Source organism: Panthera leo, chromosome B2 (assembly GCF_018350215.1).
Source record: "Panthera leo isolate Ple1 chromosome B2, P.leo_Ple1_pat1.1, whole genome shotgun sequence".
Classification (NCBI taxonomy): Eukaryota; Metazoa; Chordata; class Mammalia; order Carnivora; family Felidae; genus Panthera; species Panthera leo.
This window is the reverse complement of record NC_056683.1, coordinates 79,319,735-79,335,888: the sequence shown is the minus strand read 5'-3', so window position 1 is coordinate 79,335,888 and position 16,154 is coordinate 79,319,735. Positions and strand designations below refer to the sequence as shown.

The 16,154-nt window shown below is 41.2% G+C and overlaps 1 protein-coding gene across 1 annotated transcript; it reads right to left on the bottom strand.

Annotated features, from left to right (window-relative positions):
* Positions 1 to 392: 392 nt before the first annotated feature.
* PNRC1 (proline rich nuclear receptor coactivator 1) lies at positions 393 to 4,164 on the bottom strand. Its single transcript, XM_042939337.1, has 2 exons — positions 3,490 to 4,164; positions 393 to 1,480 (listed from the first exon to the last, which is right to left on the bottom strand). The coding sequence occupies exons 1-2, from the start codon at positions 4,027 to 4,029 to the stop codon at positions 1,037 to 1,039; spliced, it is 984 nt and encodes a 327-aa protein (XP_042795271.1). The 5' UTR covers positions 4,030 to 4,164; the 3' UTR covers positions 393 to 1,036.
* Positions 4,165 to 16,154: the final 11,990 nt, after the last annotated feature.

Here is a 16,154-nt window from a genome sequence, read left to right as displayed (position 1 = left end):
GAATCCAAATCTCCACCTACTTTAACATCAATTACACTTCCTTTGGTTTAAGTACCACCATTCAATATCATAAACCAAACCAAGTGTCATCTTCTTTCACTGAAATTATATGGTAAGTCAAATGGTACTTTATGAAACAGTTCAAATATAAAAATAATCTAAGTTATAAACTAACCAGCTTTACTTTCAACAACAGTTTCCATTGCAAAATGGGGGAATTCCTCCCCTTAGAGGTAGTACGGTGAAATTATTGGACCCTCTAAATATCAGAAGGAGGAAGGACAATTAGTAATAATACCAAGACATTTAGCCAGTAAAATGGAAAGTTAAAAATCCATCTCCTAGTCACACATTCAAACATGAAAGTCACACACAAAGAATCAAGACTAGTATAAAAGGGGGGGCCAAATTATATTATTATTTAAAAATTTGATTACAACCAATTTTGTTGGCATTAAAATTAGAGGTATTTTAAATTTGAATGGATAAACCAAAACCCAGAAATTAAGTTTGGTAAAAATGGGAATAGGAGTTTTCCAGTAATTACAGATTAGAAGGCAAAAATCAATTTAGAGAAACAAACAAACCCCATGTTTACAATGATTGTGCCACAGATTTAAACTTCAGTAGTGCATTAGTAAACTGTTCACATTTAGATCTTCACCTTGAGATTAGACAGCTGTTTCTTTAAAAAAAAATCTCAGTACCTTGTGCAAATAAATCGGTCTTCCATGTGCCTTAGCACACTTAAAATTTCTCCACTGTATATATACAAAACACCTACCATTTGGTAGGGCAAAATACATACTTTCATAACAAAACTATAATGTACCTCTCAAGTATGAACAATATACACATAATACATGGTATACAGTATTTACAAAATATAAAATATAATACAAGTTGTTTGTAATTTTTGAAACTCCTTTGCACTTGTATGTTACAAGGCAAATTTCCATTTCTGTACCAATTTTCTTTTCAAGAGTCCAGGGATTTTGGAAAAAAAATGTTTTACAGACATACTGCAATCTGAGATCTAAGTTTGAACTTTTAGGAGAGTTTTTAAGTGTACTGCCATCAACTCCCTATTTTGGTTGGAACTTTCAATAGTGCTTCCCATCCAGTGACTAGGAGGCTTTGGAAGAACACTAGGAGAAGGTGGATCACTAAACTTTGCCCCAGCATAATTTTCCTTTTGGTTCACTTCAGTTAGAAATGCGGATTTCTTCAAATGCATATTTTTAATGTTCTCAGTATTTTTAAAAGGCTTTTTTTCCTGCTTCTGAATTATATCAGATGAAACAGAATCCTGCCAAAAGTTATTTTCATTTCTTTTTGCAGAGGTGATCTTGGTTAGTGGTAAGTTATATTTGCTTTTCTGTCTGTTTATCTTTGGTTGTTCACACAAGTGTATACCATGAACAAGCTGGCCGTGGGGAATGGCAATTTTCTCCGATTTTCCCATCTTTGATTTTAAAACCTACAAAGACAAGGAACATAAAAGTGAATACAGTTCATGATAAAAATTAGTCACGAACCTCACAGCATGTATCTAGTATATTTTCTTCTCCTGGACTTTAGTTTCCTGACCTGACTAAATGTTTATGTGCTCACTGCACTTAAAAATAAGCACACATCTAAGTTTACTACTAAAAATATAATCACCACTGCCACCAATATGGAATGTAGGGAATCAGTTCTAAAATGTCAAAGGGAAAAAAAAAACCAGTAACCCAAATTCATCTTTCTGTAACTGTAAGAGTAATGAGGTCCCTTCCAAACATGCAACCTCCTTTCTTTGACCAAAGTCAGAGGTTTTACAATACGATAATGCCAACAGAAATTTTCACATGCTTTCATTTTGGTTGGCTGAATCTGGTTAAAAATAAAAATTATGTTTATAGATTACTCTTTACCTTTTAGACAAATCCTTTTAAAATTATTGCAGAATAATTTGATTAGTAAGAACTGTATTTTAAGTGATTAAGTGTTTTGATAATGGCTAACAGAAAAATTACCTCCCAACTTCTGAAAACAAAATTTCAAATATTTAAATATAAAAATTTAAATACTAATCACTACCTTTTCCAAGTATACATACTTATAGCAAATACATAATCAGAAAATTGCTTCCGCCTGCCCCCACTTCCTGGTTTAACTGCTTCAAGAAATTTGCGGCACCAGTTCTAGCCGCCAGTTCTAGTCACTTTCGTAACTCAAGTGATCCTTACAGAGAGCCACGACCCAATGGAAAAGTATACGGTAATTCATCAGGATCACTGCCCTTCCAACACTTGGAATATGGTAGGGTAGCGGGACACAAAAATAGAAAGCTGGGGCACCAGGTAACATTCCATGTCAGTAACTGCCAACAGCGTTCCCTGGTTTTAACAGTTCTATAAAAGAATATTACTGGTAACCAGGAAACAAGACGTACAAAAGCTCACTTTTACATTATTACTCATATTTCAGAGCCACAGAATTTTAAAACCGGAATCTAAGATAATTAAGTAATCACGGCGGTCAAATTTGACTTTTTTCCAAGGGGACAGCGAGAGAAACTACATATCTCTCCAGTATTCTTCTAACAAGAAATGGCTCTAACTTTTGATCCTAACCCAACACTACGGAAATTGGGTGGCATAACGCCAATTCATCTTATAACTTCTAAAATTTCATCATTCTGGACACAAGTAATAAAATTACCTTCGATTAATAAAGCCCAGTACAGTATAAAGTATATGTAAACAATTCCACTCATCTAATAGACTAGCAAGCAAATGTTATCGTTTCAAAGAGGCAAGAACTGCCACCGCTCCTGCCAACTTTTAAAGATAAAAGTATAGCTAAGCAGGTCTGCCGGCGAGGGACACAGCCCCAGTTGGGCCGGCGCCGCACACGGGGCACCTCTCATCGCAAAAAAGCAAGCCAAACAGAATGGAGCCGCTTGTGGCCCACCAAGTCCCACAACCGGTCGGTGAAACAGTGCACGCGCACCGCCAACTAGTCTTGGAACTACCGACGGTCTGGGAGCCGAAAGCGGTCGCCCACCCTTTCCCCTACCACTGCCAGCCAGCCTCGCCTCCTTCATGAGCGCCGGAGCGCTGCGCACGTAGCGCGCGCTGACGTCAGCCTCCCGCGGGCCCCTTCCCTCCCCCACCCCACCGCGCGCCCGAATACCGAAACCCCCTGGAACGCAGCCAGCCTTCTAAATCGGGGCTGTTGCTGGGGCGCAGCCGCTCCTCTCATTGGCTGGTTTCCGGGAGCCAATCGGCAGCGCCAGCGCATGCCTCCCCCTCCCCCTTCTTCCCCGGGCTAGAACAGAGCGGGCGTCACGGAAACTTCCCTCCCGAGTAAACAGCCGCCCCTCACCCCGGCCCCCCCTCTTCCCGACCCCTCGGTGCAGGGCCCCAGATTCCAGAGCTCGGCCGGACCCATCGAAGGGCCGGAACTCCCCAACAGTCCCCAAGTCCCTCTCGCGGCCCTTACCTCTCTTCTGAATGAGGGTTGGCCGGGCACCGCGGGCGGCACCGGGCCAGGGAAAAGGCTCGCTTCCTCAGTTTGGGTTGCGGCCGCAGGACCCGGGGCCAAATTGGCGGCCTGGTCCGGGACTTCCTGCGCTCCGCTCGGGCCCGTCGCGGGGCTCCGACCGCCCTCGAGGCTCGGCCGGTGCTGCTGGTACTGATGGAAGCGGCTGGGCAGCTGCCCCGCCGGGCTGGCCCGCACCCTCTTCTTCCGCCGCTTCTTTGGTGCTGCCCGAGGGGTGCCTCCCGCCGTGGCTAGACTACAGTTGGACAGAGGTGCTAGGGCGCGAGGCTGCGGAGTCAGACAGGGACCGTCTCCCCCTAAGAAGTGAGGGAGGAAAAGGGTGGGAGGAAGTGCCCGGGGGTCCGGGATCCGGGGTAAAGGCGGCGGGGCCGTGGTCACCATCGGCAGGGCCCCGAAGTAACCGCGGGCGGAAAAGCCCAGGGGCGCAAGACGGCCACCCAGGACAAGTGGCTCCCGCTGTGGGACGGAGACGACGGTCATAGCTCTAGGAGGAAAGTGGCTCAGCAAGAAGAGAAGGAGGAAGTGAAGCCAGCGATCACAGGGCGGCGGCGGCGGCGGCTGCTGCTAAAAGAGCCCGAGTGGAGCGCGGACCATGGTTCGGGCGGTGGCGGCGCAGCAACAAATAGCCTCAGCCTCAGCGCCGAGTGTTGTTATCAGAAGCTCCGCCCTGTGCCCGCCCACCTTCCTGCGAGAGCCCAATCAGAATGCGACGGAAGAGACCACGCCCCTCCGACTCTCCCTCCACCGCCTCCAACAGACACACACAAACAACCAGCTTGCTGCAGCCCCGCACAAAGAGCGCACATTGCGCAGGCGCTGCCAACGGGCTCTTTCGGGAAGAGTCGGTCCCGCGAACAATGAAGTTCCGTTTCAGCCCCACCTCCCCCACCCTTCTTTCTAGCCCCCGCACCTTGCCCCGAAGGCAGTGGTCGCACTGCTAGGTCTAGGCTGAATTGGGAAATGGGGATGGGGGCGGGAGAAGAGTCGAGAAACATCAAGGCCACTAATGCCTCCTCAGCCACTGACCTTGGGAAGTATTTTTTATTTCAATCCCAAGATTATTACATTTTTTTTTAAGATTTCAAAGAACGTTATAGGTATTTCGTACTTGGCAATCGGTCCACATTTAATTTATATATGGCGAAGTGTGGCTTACGTTTTTTTCATTACTCAGGCTACCAGTGCTGTTCATTAGCCAAGGTAACCAGAGTAAGAATTAAGGGAGTGACTTACTGATTGAAATTGTCCCCTTAGTATATAAAGAATTCCCCCAGGAATACGTAATTGAGCATTGGAAATATTACTGTCTTTATACCTGAAGGTTTGGGATCACGAAACGGTGCCGGACACTGAGGAGGAAGCAAAGAAGGAGCCTTGCGTCTCAAAGGAGAAAGTGAAACAGCTCTGCAACATAACTGTATTTTGCTAGCTGTGTGTTATGGAAATCTCACGCTCATCATCTCCCCTCACAGAGCTCACACACAAAAATTGTGGCTATTTATCAAGCACTTTTGTGCCAGAAACTGTTCTTTACATAAATTATGTCATTTGAACCTCACGACAACGCTAAGGAATAGGTACTATATTTTAAACCCCTTTGTAGGAGAGGAAACCGGCTTAGAAAGGCAAAAGGTACTTGTCAAACATCATACAGTAAGTTAATAGAATTTGAACTCCAGTCCAGGGATGGCAAGACCAAAGTTTTAACATCATCCATAGACTAGATTGTAGGTTTTTAGACCACCACGATAATCTTACGCATCTCTGTATCCTCACAGCCTCTAGCCAATATTTTTCAGCTTTGTAGTGCTTAATAAATGTTTCGTGGCTGTTAACAAAGTTGGACAGAGGGAATATCTAAAATAATGCATCCAAAACTTTATTCGTATGGTTTAACCCCCTCGTAAATTGAGGAAGATCTGTATAAACTTTTCATATGACATTCCATCATTACTGATTGCTAGGTTTTATCATTTTTTGCTGGATTTTACTCATTTTTGTGTTTCCAACACGATGCATAGTAAGTGCTCATATTCACTGGATGAAAGGAAATAGTGTACTTCCAGAGTTGTAAAAGATCCTACAGAACCTTTAATTCAAATCCACCGGTCTGCAAATTAACAATGGGTTCAAGATCAGGTGAGGAGAATGGCCTGGCAAAATTTGGTGGAGAAGAACAGGCAAAGATTACAGAGACTCTGGAATGATGTAATTTCTTCTTCTGTTTTTGTAAGAGTCTATACTTTTTCAAAGCACTTTTTCATCTAACTCATTTTATTCTTACCCCAATCCTTTAAAGTAGAATAGAGATAAGTTCTATTTTACCTATGATGTAAATGAAGCTCTAAAGATAAAATAACTTACCTAAGGGTCACAAAATGAGTCAGCAACTAAATCCCTTGAACTCTTAATGCTTAGTCCTCTTTTCACTATATCCCAAGGCCTAAGGTTTGGCTTTATCTGCGGGTAATATCACACGGTCCCAGGGAATAATTTACCCTCCAGGAGGCTGCTAACTGGTAGTCAGTTCATAGGGGCCCTTGATGGAAGACACCTATTTGTGTGTATCTCTTGGGTGAATGGTGGAGTTATTATGTGGTATGTAAGTTTATATTTTTGAGGTCTGAAGGGTAGGCCTCATCTAAGACCCTGGATTCTGTCCTTTAAGAAAGGTAGCCTTGCAGATGCAGCCACATGGGTGATGGGTGTTAAGATGGTGCCCACCATGAAGAGAGAGGGAGCTGGATCACCAGAGAGAGCAATCCAGGTTTTGTAAACCAGATTATCGAATTTCATGTCACTCTTTGTGGATAGTTCCTATAGATCCTTAGCCTTTAGGAAAGCCTATTTTAATACTCAAACCTGTTTTCATCTGTGCTGTATGATATAAAGGAAGAGGTTAGATGCTCTTGTCTGGGCCCAAAGGGCTAATCATGGAGGTAGCAAGACATTCCAAGGATAAAGCAAGTTTTGGGAGGACTCTCAGGGTTCTTGAAGACTTTTGTTCCAGTGCATGTCTTAGTTTTATTTTTAAGTCAACAGTTTCTCTAGAGAAAGTTTTGGGGGTTTTTTGTTTGTTTGTTTTGGTTTGGTTTTTGTTTTGTTTTGTTTGTTTTTTTAAATAAACGATTGAGGGGTGCCTGGGTGGCTCAGTTGGTTGAGAGTCAGACTCTTGATTTCAGCTCCAGTCTTGATCTCAAGGTCATGAGTTCAAGTTCCACATTGGACGCCACACTGGGTGTAGAGCCTACTTTAAAAAAAAAAAAAAAAAAAGGTAAGCCAGTTATTAAAGAGCAGGGAAAAGAGTTAAAGCCATATGTGAAATAAGCAGTTTACCTGCATAAACACTTTAGAGCCCTCTGGGTTTCTCTGCTCTCTCTCCTGTCTACCTTTATCTTTTACATTTTATTTCTGTCCTTCTCTCCCTTTCTCTGCCTTGAATATTATTGTTCTCTCCTCCTGCTCTTAGTGTTTTTCTTTCCCCCTTATTGTGGCTTTATTTCCATTTCCTCTACCTATCTATTGCTTAGATCTTAAATGTCTAAGGGACACTTGTGTGAAAAGAGGAACCCTCCAAGTTATACTTTGCATAAGCTCAAATTATTAATCTTTCATATCTGTGAAATAATATTCCTCTAACCACTGAACACAACCAGGGAATCAAAACATTTAAACTTAACAAGTGAAAATTTCTCTGACATTTAAGCATTGATCACAAACCTTCTCAACATACTCTGAAGTTTAACTGGAATTATAAGGTTTAGGGGCACCTCAGTGGCTCACTTAAGCATCCGACTCTTGATTTCAGCTCAGGTCATGATCTCATGGCTCATGAGATAGAGCCAGGTGTAGGGCTCTGTGCTGACAACATGGAGCCTGCTTGGGGTTCTCTCTCTCCCTCTCTCTCTGCCCCTTCCTCTCTCTCTCTCTCTCTCTTTTTCTCTCTCTTAAAATAAACAAATAAGCTTTACGAAAAGAGTTATAAGGTTTATATTTAGAAGCAAACAATATGCACAAAATTTCACAATGACAAAATTGATACTTAAATTGCTACTAAAGTACTATTACCACAGGTTGAAATTAATGTCTTTGTTATCCCTATACTTATCCCTTTCTGAGGTGCCATTTTACCACATTCATTTCTTAAACCTTCCTAACAGGGGCAGCAGGCCTATGTGGGTTGTACTTTGCACAGGGTGCCTGGTCAAAGGGGCAAGGGAGTACTGAAATACAGCTGTCACTTTGCTTTTAAAAGCCATCTTTCCAGGAGCTACCTGGAGGATGAGATGTCTTTTCCTTATTGATACAAAGGTCTTAAAAGGGCTAGTGGCAGCCTTGGGGTACAATACTATAGATACGTGATTCTATTTCATTCTACATATAAAACCAAAAGAAAAAGCCTATTATTTAGACCAGATGGGGTTTCAGCCAACTTAATCTTAGTTGGGTCATAGGCTTGGTTGTGCCTCCTGGCTGGTTTTCCTTTCATATAAAACAAAAAAAAAATTTTTTTTTAATGTTTATTTTTGAGAGGGGGGGTAGAGAGGCAGAGAGAGAGAGACACAGAACCCAAGCAGGCTCCAGGCTCTGAGCTGTCAGCACAGAGCCCGACGCGGGGCTCAAACTCACGGACCACAAGATCGTGACCTAAGCTGATGTTGGACGCTTTACTGACTGAGCCATCCAGGCGCCCCTCATATAAAACTTTTTAAATCCTTGCCATTCACAGAATGCAACCTAATGCTTCTGAAATGATGCCTTTTTTTTTTTTTTAAGTTTCATTCGGCCACCCTTTTTTAAAGCATTTTTAAAAATATTTATTTTGAGAGAGAGAGTGAATGAGTGAGCAGAGGATGTATAGAGAGAGTGAGAGAGAAAATCCCAAGCAGGCTCATCACTGTCAGCACAGAGCCTGATGTGGGGCTTGATCTCATGCACCAGGAGATCATGATCTGTGCAAAGATCAAGAGTCCAGATGCTTAACCGACTGAGCCACCCAAGTGCCCTTATTTGGCCACCTTACAGAACCCAGTTTCTTCTTACTATAATATATTGAGCTGGATTGTTCATTTGTTGCAAATTGATTTCGCCTCATTAATTTGTTATAATTAGTAAGCTCATTGAAAGTTTTCACCTTTCATAAGACAGGGAGGGAGTCTATGCAATTAGTTATCTTTAAGACATTTGGTGAATTATCATCATGAAACACACTATGGAATTCTCTTTCTCCTTGGTCATTTTCCTACCCTAGTGCTGAAAACTGTTGGATCTCTTTTCTACCCAGTTGTTATGTGTGACAAATGATGTGGAGCAGTTCTTTCTGTAGTTGGTATAGTTTATATTTTTTTCCAGGATTTTTTGGCTGATTCCCAATTTATTGTATTCATCCCTCCCTACTGTTGCAATTAGAGAAAAGGAATGCCTGCACTTTATAAACCATTATATGCTTTAGATTTTTTAAAAACCCAATACATCTAACTCTGTATTTATTCAACTTAAGCAACATATCTATATTATCACATTCACTATCTTTTATAGCCAAACTACTTTTTACTAAATTGTAAACTTTTTTCCTTTGCAGAATCATCATGGACTTTCATAGATTAACATAGTTTCAATTATCTAGAATCATTTTCCTTTCCTGATTAAATCTTTAGATCTTGGCCAGTGAAAGTCCTTTTAAGATGGTTCTGTTATCTCTTCAGCACTTCTCCCACGCATATTTGAAAACATTCTTGTTTCATACACACAAGACGATGTTCCAGATTATCTTCAGCTTTCTCTACCCCAAAACACGGAATGAACTGTTTTATAAAGAATCTTAGTTCCTTTATGTGAAGAAAAAGATTAGTGGAAAAATTGGGGTATCAAGGATAAATATGACATTGTTTTTCATGAGCACAGATAGGGATTAGAATAATATCACTGCTAGGCCATTTTTGGACAAAATTGGAAGACATTTCTTTTTCTTTTTCTTTTTCTTTTTTTTTTTTCTTTTTTCTTTTTTGAGAGAGAGCAAGTCAGGGAAAGGGGCACAGGCAAAGAGAGAGAATCCCAAGCAGGCTGCTCCACGCTTAGCACGGAGTCTGACTTGGGGCTCGAACCCATGACCCTGGGACCATCACCTAAGCTGAAATCAGGAGTTGGATGCTCAGCCAACGGAGACACCCAGGAGCCCCAGAAGACATTTCTTTTTAAAGTCATGAGTCTACATTGACTTTTTAAAACTCTAACTTAATTCTAACACTACAAAAAACTTTTAAAACATTTATTCCATTATTTAAAAAATTTAGCTTTCTTACCAACATAATTTTAAAAATTTAACCCCTCACCCAAACTGCAATTGTGTCCACGTGTGTATAATCCTTATATGTCATATCAGTTATCAATTGTATAATCACTTCATTATCCTTGATATCTTAGCCCTTCTACTTTGTCTCTTATCTCTTTCTCCCCTTTTTATCTTTTAATTTTTCCTACCGTTCTTACTGTTACTCTGATTTTATCTCCCCTCCCTTAAATATTGAAAGTGTGGAATTGGAGCATAATTCCTGCCCCATAGTGTTTTGTAACTCTCAAGAGTTATTGTCGTTCTCATGATTTAAACTCCTTGTAAAACTTGGGACATCCGGGGCGCCTGGGTGGCTCAGTTGGTTAAGTGTCCGACTTCGGCTCAGGTCACGATCTCTCGGTCCGTGAGTTCAAGCCCCGCGTCGGGCTATGGGCTGATGGCTCAGAGCCTGGAGCCTGCTTCCGATTCTGTGTCTCCCTCTCTCTCTGCCCCTCCCCCGTTCATGCTCTGTCTCTCTCTGTCTCAAAAACAAATGAATGTTAAAAAAAAAAAAAAAATTAAAAAAAAAAACAAAAAAACAACTTGGGACATCCAGGCCCATCCCTACTTGCAACTACTCTCGATCAAGTAATTAAAAATGTAATACCAGTTTTGTGTGTGTGACTTCACTCTGTGGAATATTGGCACATTTTTATTGACTATAGATATATTTTTAGTTAAGCAGTGTTCTTATAAGTATTCCAGAATGATGTTCTACGTCATAACAAATGGAGAAGGGCAGAGGACCACAGAAAAAAGCAGTTGGGACAAACGTTTTATAGTTTATCAACGTTTGAGTAAAATTATACCCCCTTTCCTTTTTTATTTTTTTAAATTATTTTTTAATGTTTATTATTTTGAGCGAGCAGGGGATGGGGGGGGGGAGGGGCAGAGAGAGAGAGAGACACAGAATCTGAAGCAGGCTCCAGGCTCTGAGCTGTCAGCACAGAGCCCAACACGGGGCTCAAACCCACGGACCCTGAGATCATGACCTGAGCCAAAGTTGGACACTTACCTGACTGAGCCACCAGGCGCCCCTCCCTTTCCTTTTTTAAAGAAAACCTTCATTCCCAGAACTCATAGGAGACACAGGAATAACAATATAGTGCCTAACAGACCAGGAATAAAGTTTGGAAACTCGAAATTTATTCAAGATCCCATGCAACTCTAGTTACTAGGTAATTTTGTCACTCTTTAGCAGATGTTTGTTGATCCTTACTCTAAATGCTCTGGTATTCCCATGAGTCAACTACTCTTTGTTTGTGCTTTTTGTGTATTTCCACATCCACTATCACTACCAATTAACTCACTGTTTATCTAAAGTTCAAATTCCAGAGAGAGAGAAAAACTGATTGGTCCAGTTTGGATTGGTCCAGATTGGATGATTGGATGATTCATTACCATCATCCTGGTTCAAATGAACTTTCTTAGACCTCCTCTTGGTGGCTGTCGGCTAGGATGGTGAGCCAGGAAGATGAGGCACCTATGAATAAGGAACCATTAAGGGCCACTTCAGGGACTGTACACATGACAAGCATTGAGGTTTGGCCAGCCTAGTACATTTCATAACCTACCTTCTAGGTCCCAAACATCTCTCTTCTTGTACCTACAATTCCCAGGAATCCAAGGGAAGTGAGAGAACCTATAGAAACTCTGGGGATCTCTGACTTTTCTTGGAAAGCTGGATTTCTGGTGACACTGTCCCATTATCCCTGGTGAAACAACAGCTGCAATTGAGTGGAGGCTGTCCTTTCAGTTAAGGCCTGTGCTTAGCCAACTCATTTCACTCCTTTACTCACCTGACTCTTTAGGCAACTAAGCTTGAAACTCCTCTAAAAAGAGATGGGAGGCAGTGAGATAAATGGCAATAACTTAGCTGTGAGCCACCTGAGGACTCTGGCTAACATAGTCCAAGGAAATGGAATGGTGGACATGGAGATAAAGGCCTGAGCCCTGGTGATTGACAATATGAGTTGAATCCAGAGATCAGGCAGGTGGGATGGATGAGGGTGAGGAGGGGTAGGGAGAAGGGAGAGGAAAATAGATGGCTCCCAAACTCTCAAATCTGATTGATTTGGAAAGAAAAGATAGCCTTAACAAGAACATGAAAACCCAGAGAGGACAGTATGGGGAGAAAATATAATTGCTGTGATTTAATAAAGTTTTTGTTTGTTTGTTTGTTTTTAGTAAGATTTCTGTTTTTGATGTTCTTCATTTTAAAGCCAAGAGAATTAAAATTTTTGTTTTGTCTCTCAAAAATAAAGAACCACCACCCCCAGCAAATTAAGTTTTTATTTGCCTATGAAGCCCCGATAGAAAGTGTTCTTACTCTCATTCAGTGCAAAAACATGAAAATCCATTTGTTTAATAAGTCTGGTTATTTCTGACAATTTCGTTTGACATTTCCAGAAGATAGGAGTTAAACTATTTCCAGGAAATTTAAGATAAATTAAGGGAAGTAGATTAAAACATATCCTATTAAATCATCTTTATTTTTCAGGTCCCAGAGTAATCGGTTCAATCCTGTCCATCTAAGTAGCTAAAATTCCATGGGGAAAACAGCCTATTTCATTTTTACAAAATACTGCAATGTCCCAATTTTTACTTGAACTTAGGGTGATATGACACAGAATTTCAGACGCTATGGCTCTTTCAGCCATGTGATGTAAAAGGTTGCAAAATGAATACTTGTTTTAGAGAAATGCTTGTGATTTTTAAACTTGAGCGAGACTGGGTAGAGTTTGTTTCTTGTTTGTAACCTCAGAGCATAAAAAGCAAAAATGAGATTTGGCCAATGAAGTTCTGCTAATTCTTTCTAAGAAAGAACATTCCCATGTCCTTATAACATCCAGAAAGATTTAAGATTTGTATAAAAACAGTCAAATCCTCATTGTCTGATTTATCTTTACTGTGTCTTTATTTTATCCTTGGAAATTTAAGATTTGTACAAGAAGATAAAACTAACATTCCCCGAGTCATATCATTTTTTAAAAGCCCTGAATGTACAGAGAAAGACCAAAACACTGTTTGGATTGCAGAGCTGAAGAGCAAGCACAACCAACTTCATGGAGAAGCTCAGAATGAAGCTGTGATGTTGATGTTTTGCCAAGTTTTCTCCGAGATATTGATTATGACTCACAGCCAGATATGACTCATTGCTATAAATGCTAGATCTAAAATGATGTCACCAGCTTTTTGGGTTTCAGAGGAGAGAAGAGGGTAATTTTTTGGCCTACCTAGTAAGTTAGCACATTACAGTTATTCTGCGTGTGTGTGTGTGTAAATAAGTAGGTTAAATGCATATATATGTACTTAGGTTAAATACTAACACCGGAGGTTCTTTAAGATACAGCTGACCAGATCATCCCATAGCAATGCCCACTAGCCAATAACGTATGCCGTGCACACAGAGCTTACAGTCAACTTCTTATTGCTATGCCTTAAAATGTAAGCAGTCAGGCAAGGATCACCAGATTTTTGAGGACCCAAGCAAAGAAACAAGCAGGAAGACAAGGAGAACAAACAGGAATAAAAAGCCCCTCTAATTAATAGCCTCAGAGTGTTAGGAGTATAGTACATCATAAAGCAAAAACAATATGGTATAGGCGCACCTGGGTGGCTCAGTCGGTTAAGTATCTGGGTTTTGGTTTCGACTCAGGTCATGATCTCACAGTTTGCGAGTCCGAACCGCATGTCGGGCTCTGGACTAACAGTGTGGATTGAGATTCTCTCTCCCTCTCTCTGCTCCTCCCCTGCTCTCTCTTTCTCTCTCAAAATAAATACACTTAAAAAAAAAAAGATGGTATAAATATCATGGCAGAGGGGCGCCTGGGTGGCTCAGTCGGTTGGGCATCCGACTTCGGCTCAGGTCACTATCTCACGGTCCGTGAGTTCGAGCCCTGCATCAGGCTCTGGGCTGATGGCTCAGAGCCTGGAGCCTGCTTCCAATTCTGTGTCTCCCTCTCTCTCTGCCCCTTCCCCATTCATGCTCTGTCTCTCTCTGTCTCAAAAAAAAATAAACGTTAAAAAAAAAAATTAAAAAAATATATCATGGCAGAAATAAAAACCCCAGGTGAAAAAAAATAAAAGGTAAATTTAAGGCAATCTCCCAGAAAGTAAAATTTAAAGATGAAGAGTTTGAAAAATAGGACAGAAAAGAGAATTAGAGGATCTGTCCAGGAGACACAATATTCCAAGCAAGAATTTCAGAAAGAGAACACAGGGAAAATGGAGAGGAAGAAGTTTCAAAAGAAATAAACCACACTGATTTCCCAGAACTGAAGAACATGAGTCTGCTGATTGAAATGGCCCACTGAGTGCTCAACATAATGGATGAAAATTGGCCTACACCAAGTAAGGTAATAAGGTAATAATAATAATTTGTTAAAGGACATGATTATTAAAATCTTTTTATGGGAGAAATAGGGCATGTACAAAGCCTCAGAATTGGAACAGTATCTAAAAAATACCAGCTTAAAGTTCGAAGGCAATGGAACAATGACTTCAAAAATCAAGGAAAAATAGGGACACATGGGTGGCTCAGTCAGTTAAGCATCCGACTTTGGCTCAGGTCATGATCTCACAGTTCTTAGGTTCAAGCCCCACATTGGGCTCTCTGCTGACAGCTCAGAGCCTGGAGTCTGCTTCAGATTCTGTGTCTCTCTCTCTCTCTGTGTCCCTCCACCACTCATGCTTTGTCTCTGTCTCTGCCTCTCTCTCAAAAATAAATTAACATTAAAAAAAAATCAAGGATGAATGAATTCCAACCTAGACATCTGTCTCCTATTACGGCCTGAATGTGTGTGTCCCTCCAAAATGCATGTATTGAATCCCTGCCTCCTAATGAGATGGTATCAGGAGATGAGACCTTTGGGAGGCCCTCCTAAATGGGATAGCGCCCTTCAAATAGTCATAAGAGAGCTTGATTCCTCTCTCAGTTCTTTACCATGTGAAGATACAATGAGAAATCTGTAGTCTGCAACTCAGAAGAACGTTCTCTTCAGAACCCAACCAGGCTGGCACCCTGATTGGACTTCCACTCTCCAGGAAGAAATAAACCTTAGCAAATAACTGTGAGAAATAAATGTCTGTTGCTTATAAGCCACCCAGTCTATGGTACTTCGTTACAGCAGCCTGAACTGGCTAACTGTCAATCAAGTATAAGGGTAGAATAAAGATCTTTCAAATACAGAGCAGCTCAAGAAATTTACTCCCTGTGCACTTTTTCTCAGGAAGCTACTAGAAGACATACTTCATTAAAGAGAAGAAACCCAGGAAGAATAAGACATGGGATCTAGGAAACTCCTCCCACACAAGAGAAGAGCGAAGGGAATTTCAAGAAGGAGGGCAGAGGTAAGCTCAGGGTGGTATGGGAAGCAGCCAGCCCAGACTGATGCAGGAGGACAAAAGATTCTGGGGGAGGATTTCTAAGAAAAAGACAAAAACTGATAGAATCCTCAATATGTTTGAAGGAATTGAAAAGAGATGTGCTTCTGGCAGAGAGAACTTGGGGATGAATAAATGCTAGGTAAATGGAAAATGAAGCAAAGAAAATGAAGTCAAGGAAAGAACAAGACAATGATTAATTCCAAAGAAGAACAAAAGTACAAGAAAGAATATATTCATAGTAGAACCAATCACATGCAAACCACCAAATACCAATAGACTCCAAACTCAAGCTATAACTACATTAGGAGGATGGGGAAGGGGAATGTACATATATAATATTTGCATAAATATGTATATAGGTAGGATCTGGATAATAATAGAGCTAAAATCTCATCTTCATAGTAAAAAGTCATCAGTTTATATCTTAAGCCAAAAACTAAATATACTGCTATTAGCATTTTGTTTTAAAGTATGAAGGTCAATACTAAATACCAGGTAAGAGGGCTGAAAGAGTTTTCCTGGGGGATGGAGAGAGTGGACAGGAAGCAAGGGTGGTCAGAGGGAGTCCAGGAGCCCTCTGGTTTTGTTTTGGGCCTTGTAGTACTTATTTTACTTTAAAAATAATGCATAGATTTTTAAAAAGCAGAACTGACAGGATGTTAAAGTTAAAGTGGAGGCATAAAGGCATGAATGTGCAAGGTAAGCAGGGGTAGGAAACAGAAATTAATTCAGACAAGTTGTAAAATTAGACAGAGGTCATACTGAGAGGGCCACTCAGGGCCCTGTTGAGCAACTTACGATTTCTTGTCTGTGTTGTGGGGACCCTGGAAGGTATGTATGTGAGTAGGGCCAACATCTGTAGGTGAGTATACTTTGGAGGGCATAG

What these genes read in the sequence shown, in the direction of transcription:
- PNRC1 (XM_042939337.1), bottom strand. Translation starts at nt 4,029, where the DNA reads ATGACCGTCGTCTCCGTCCCACAGCGGGAGCCACTTGTCCTGGGTGGC. An exon ending in AACCCTCATTCAGAAGAGAG is followed by an intron (nt 1,481 to 3,489) that starts GTAAGGGCCGCG and finishes TTGTCTTTGTAG; the next exon opens with GTTTTAAAATCAAAGATGGG.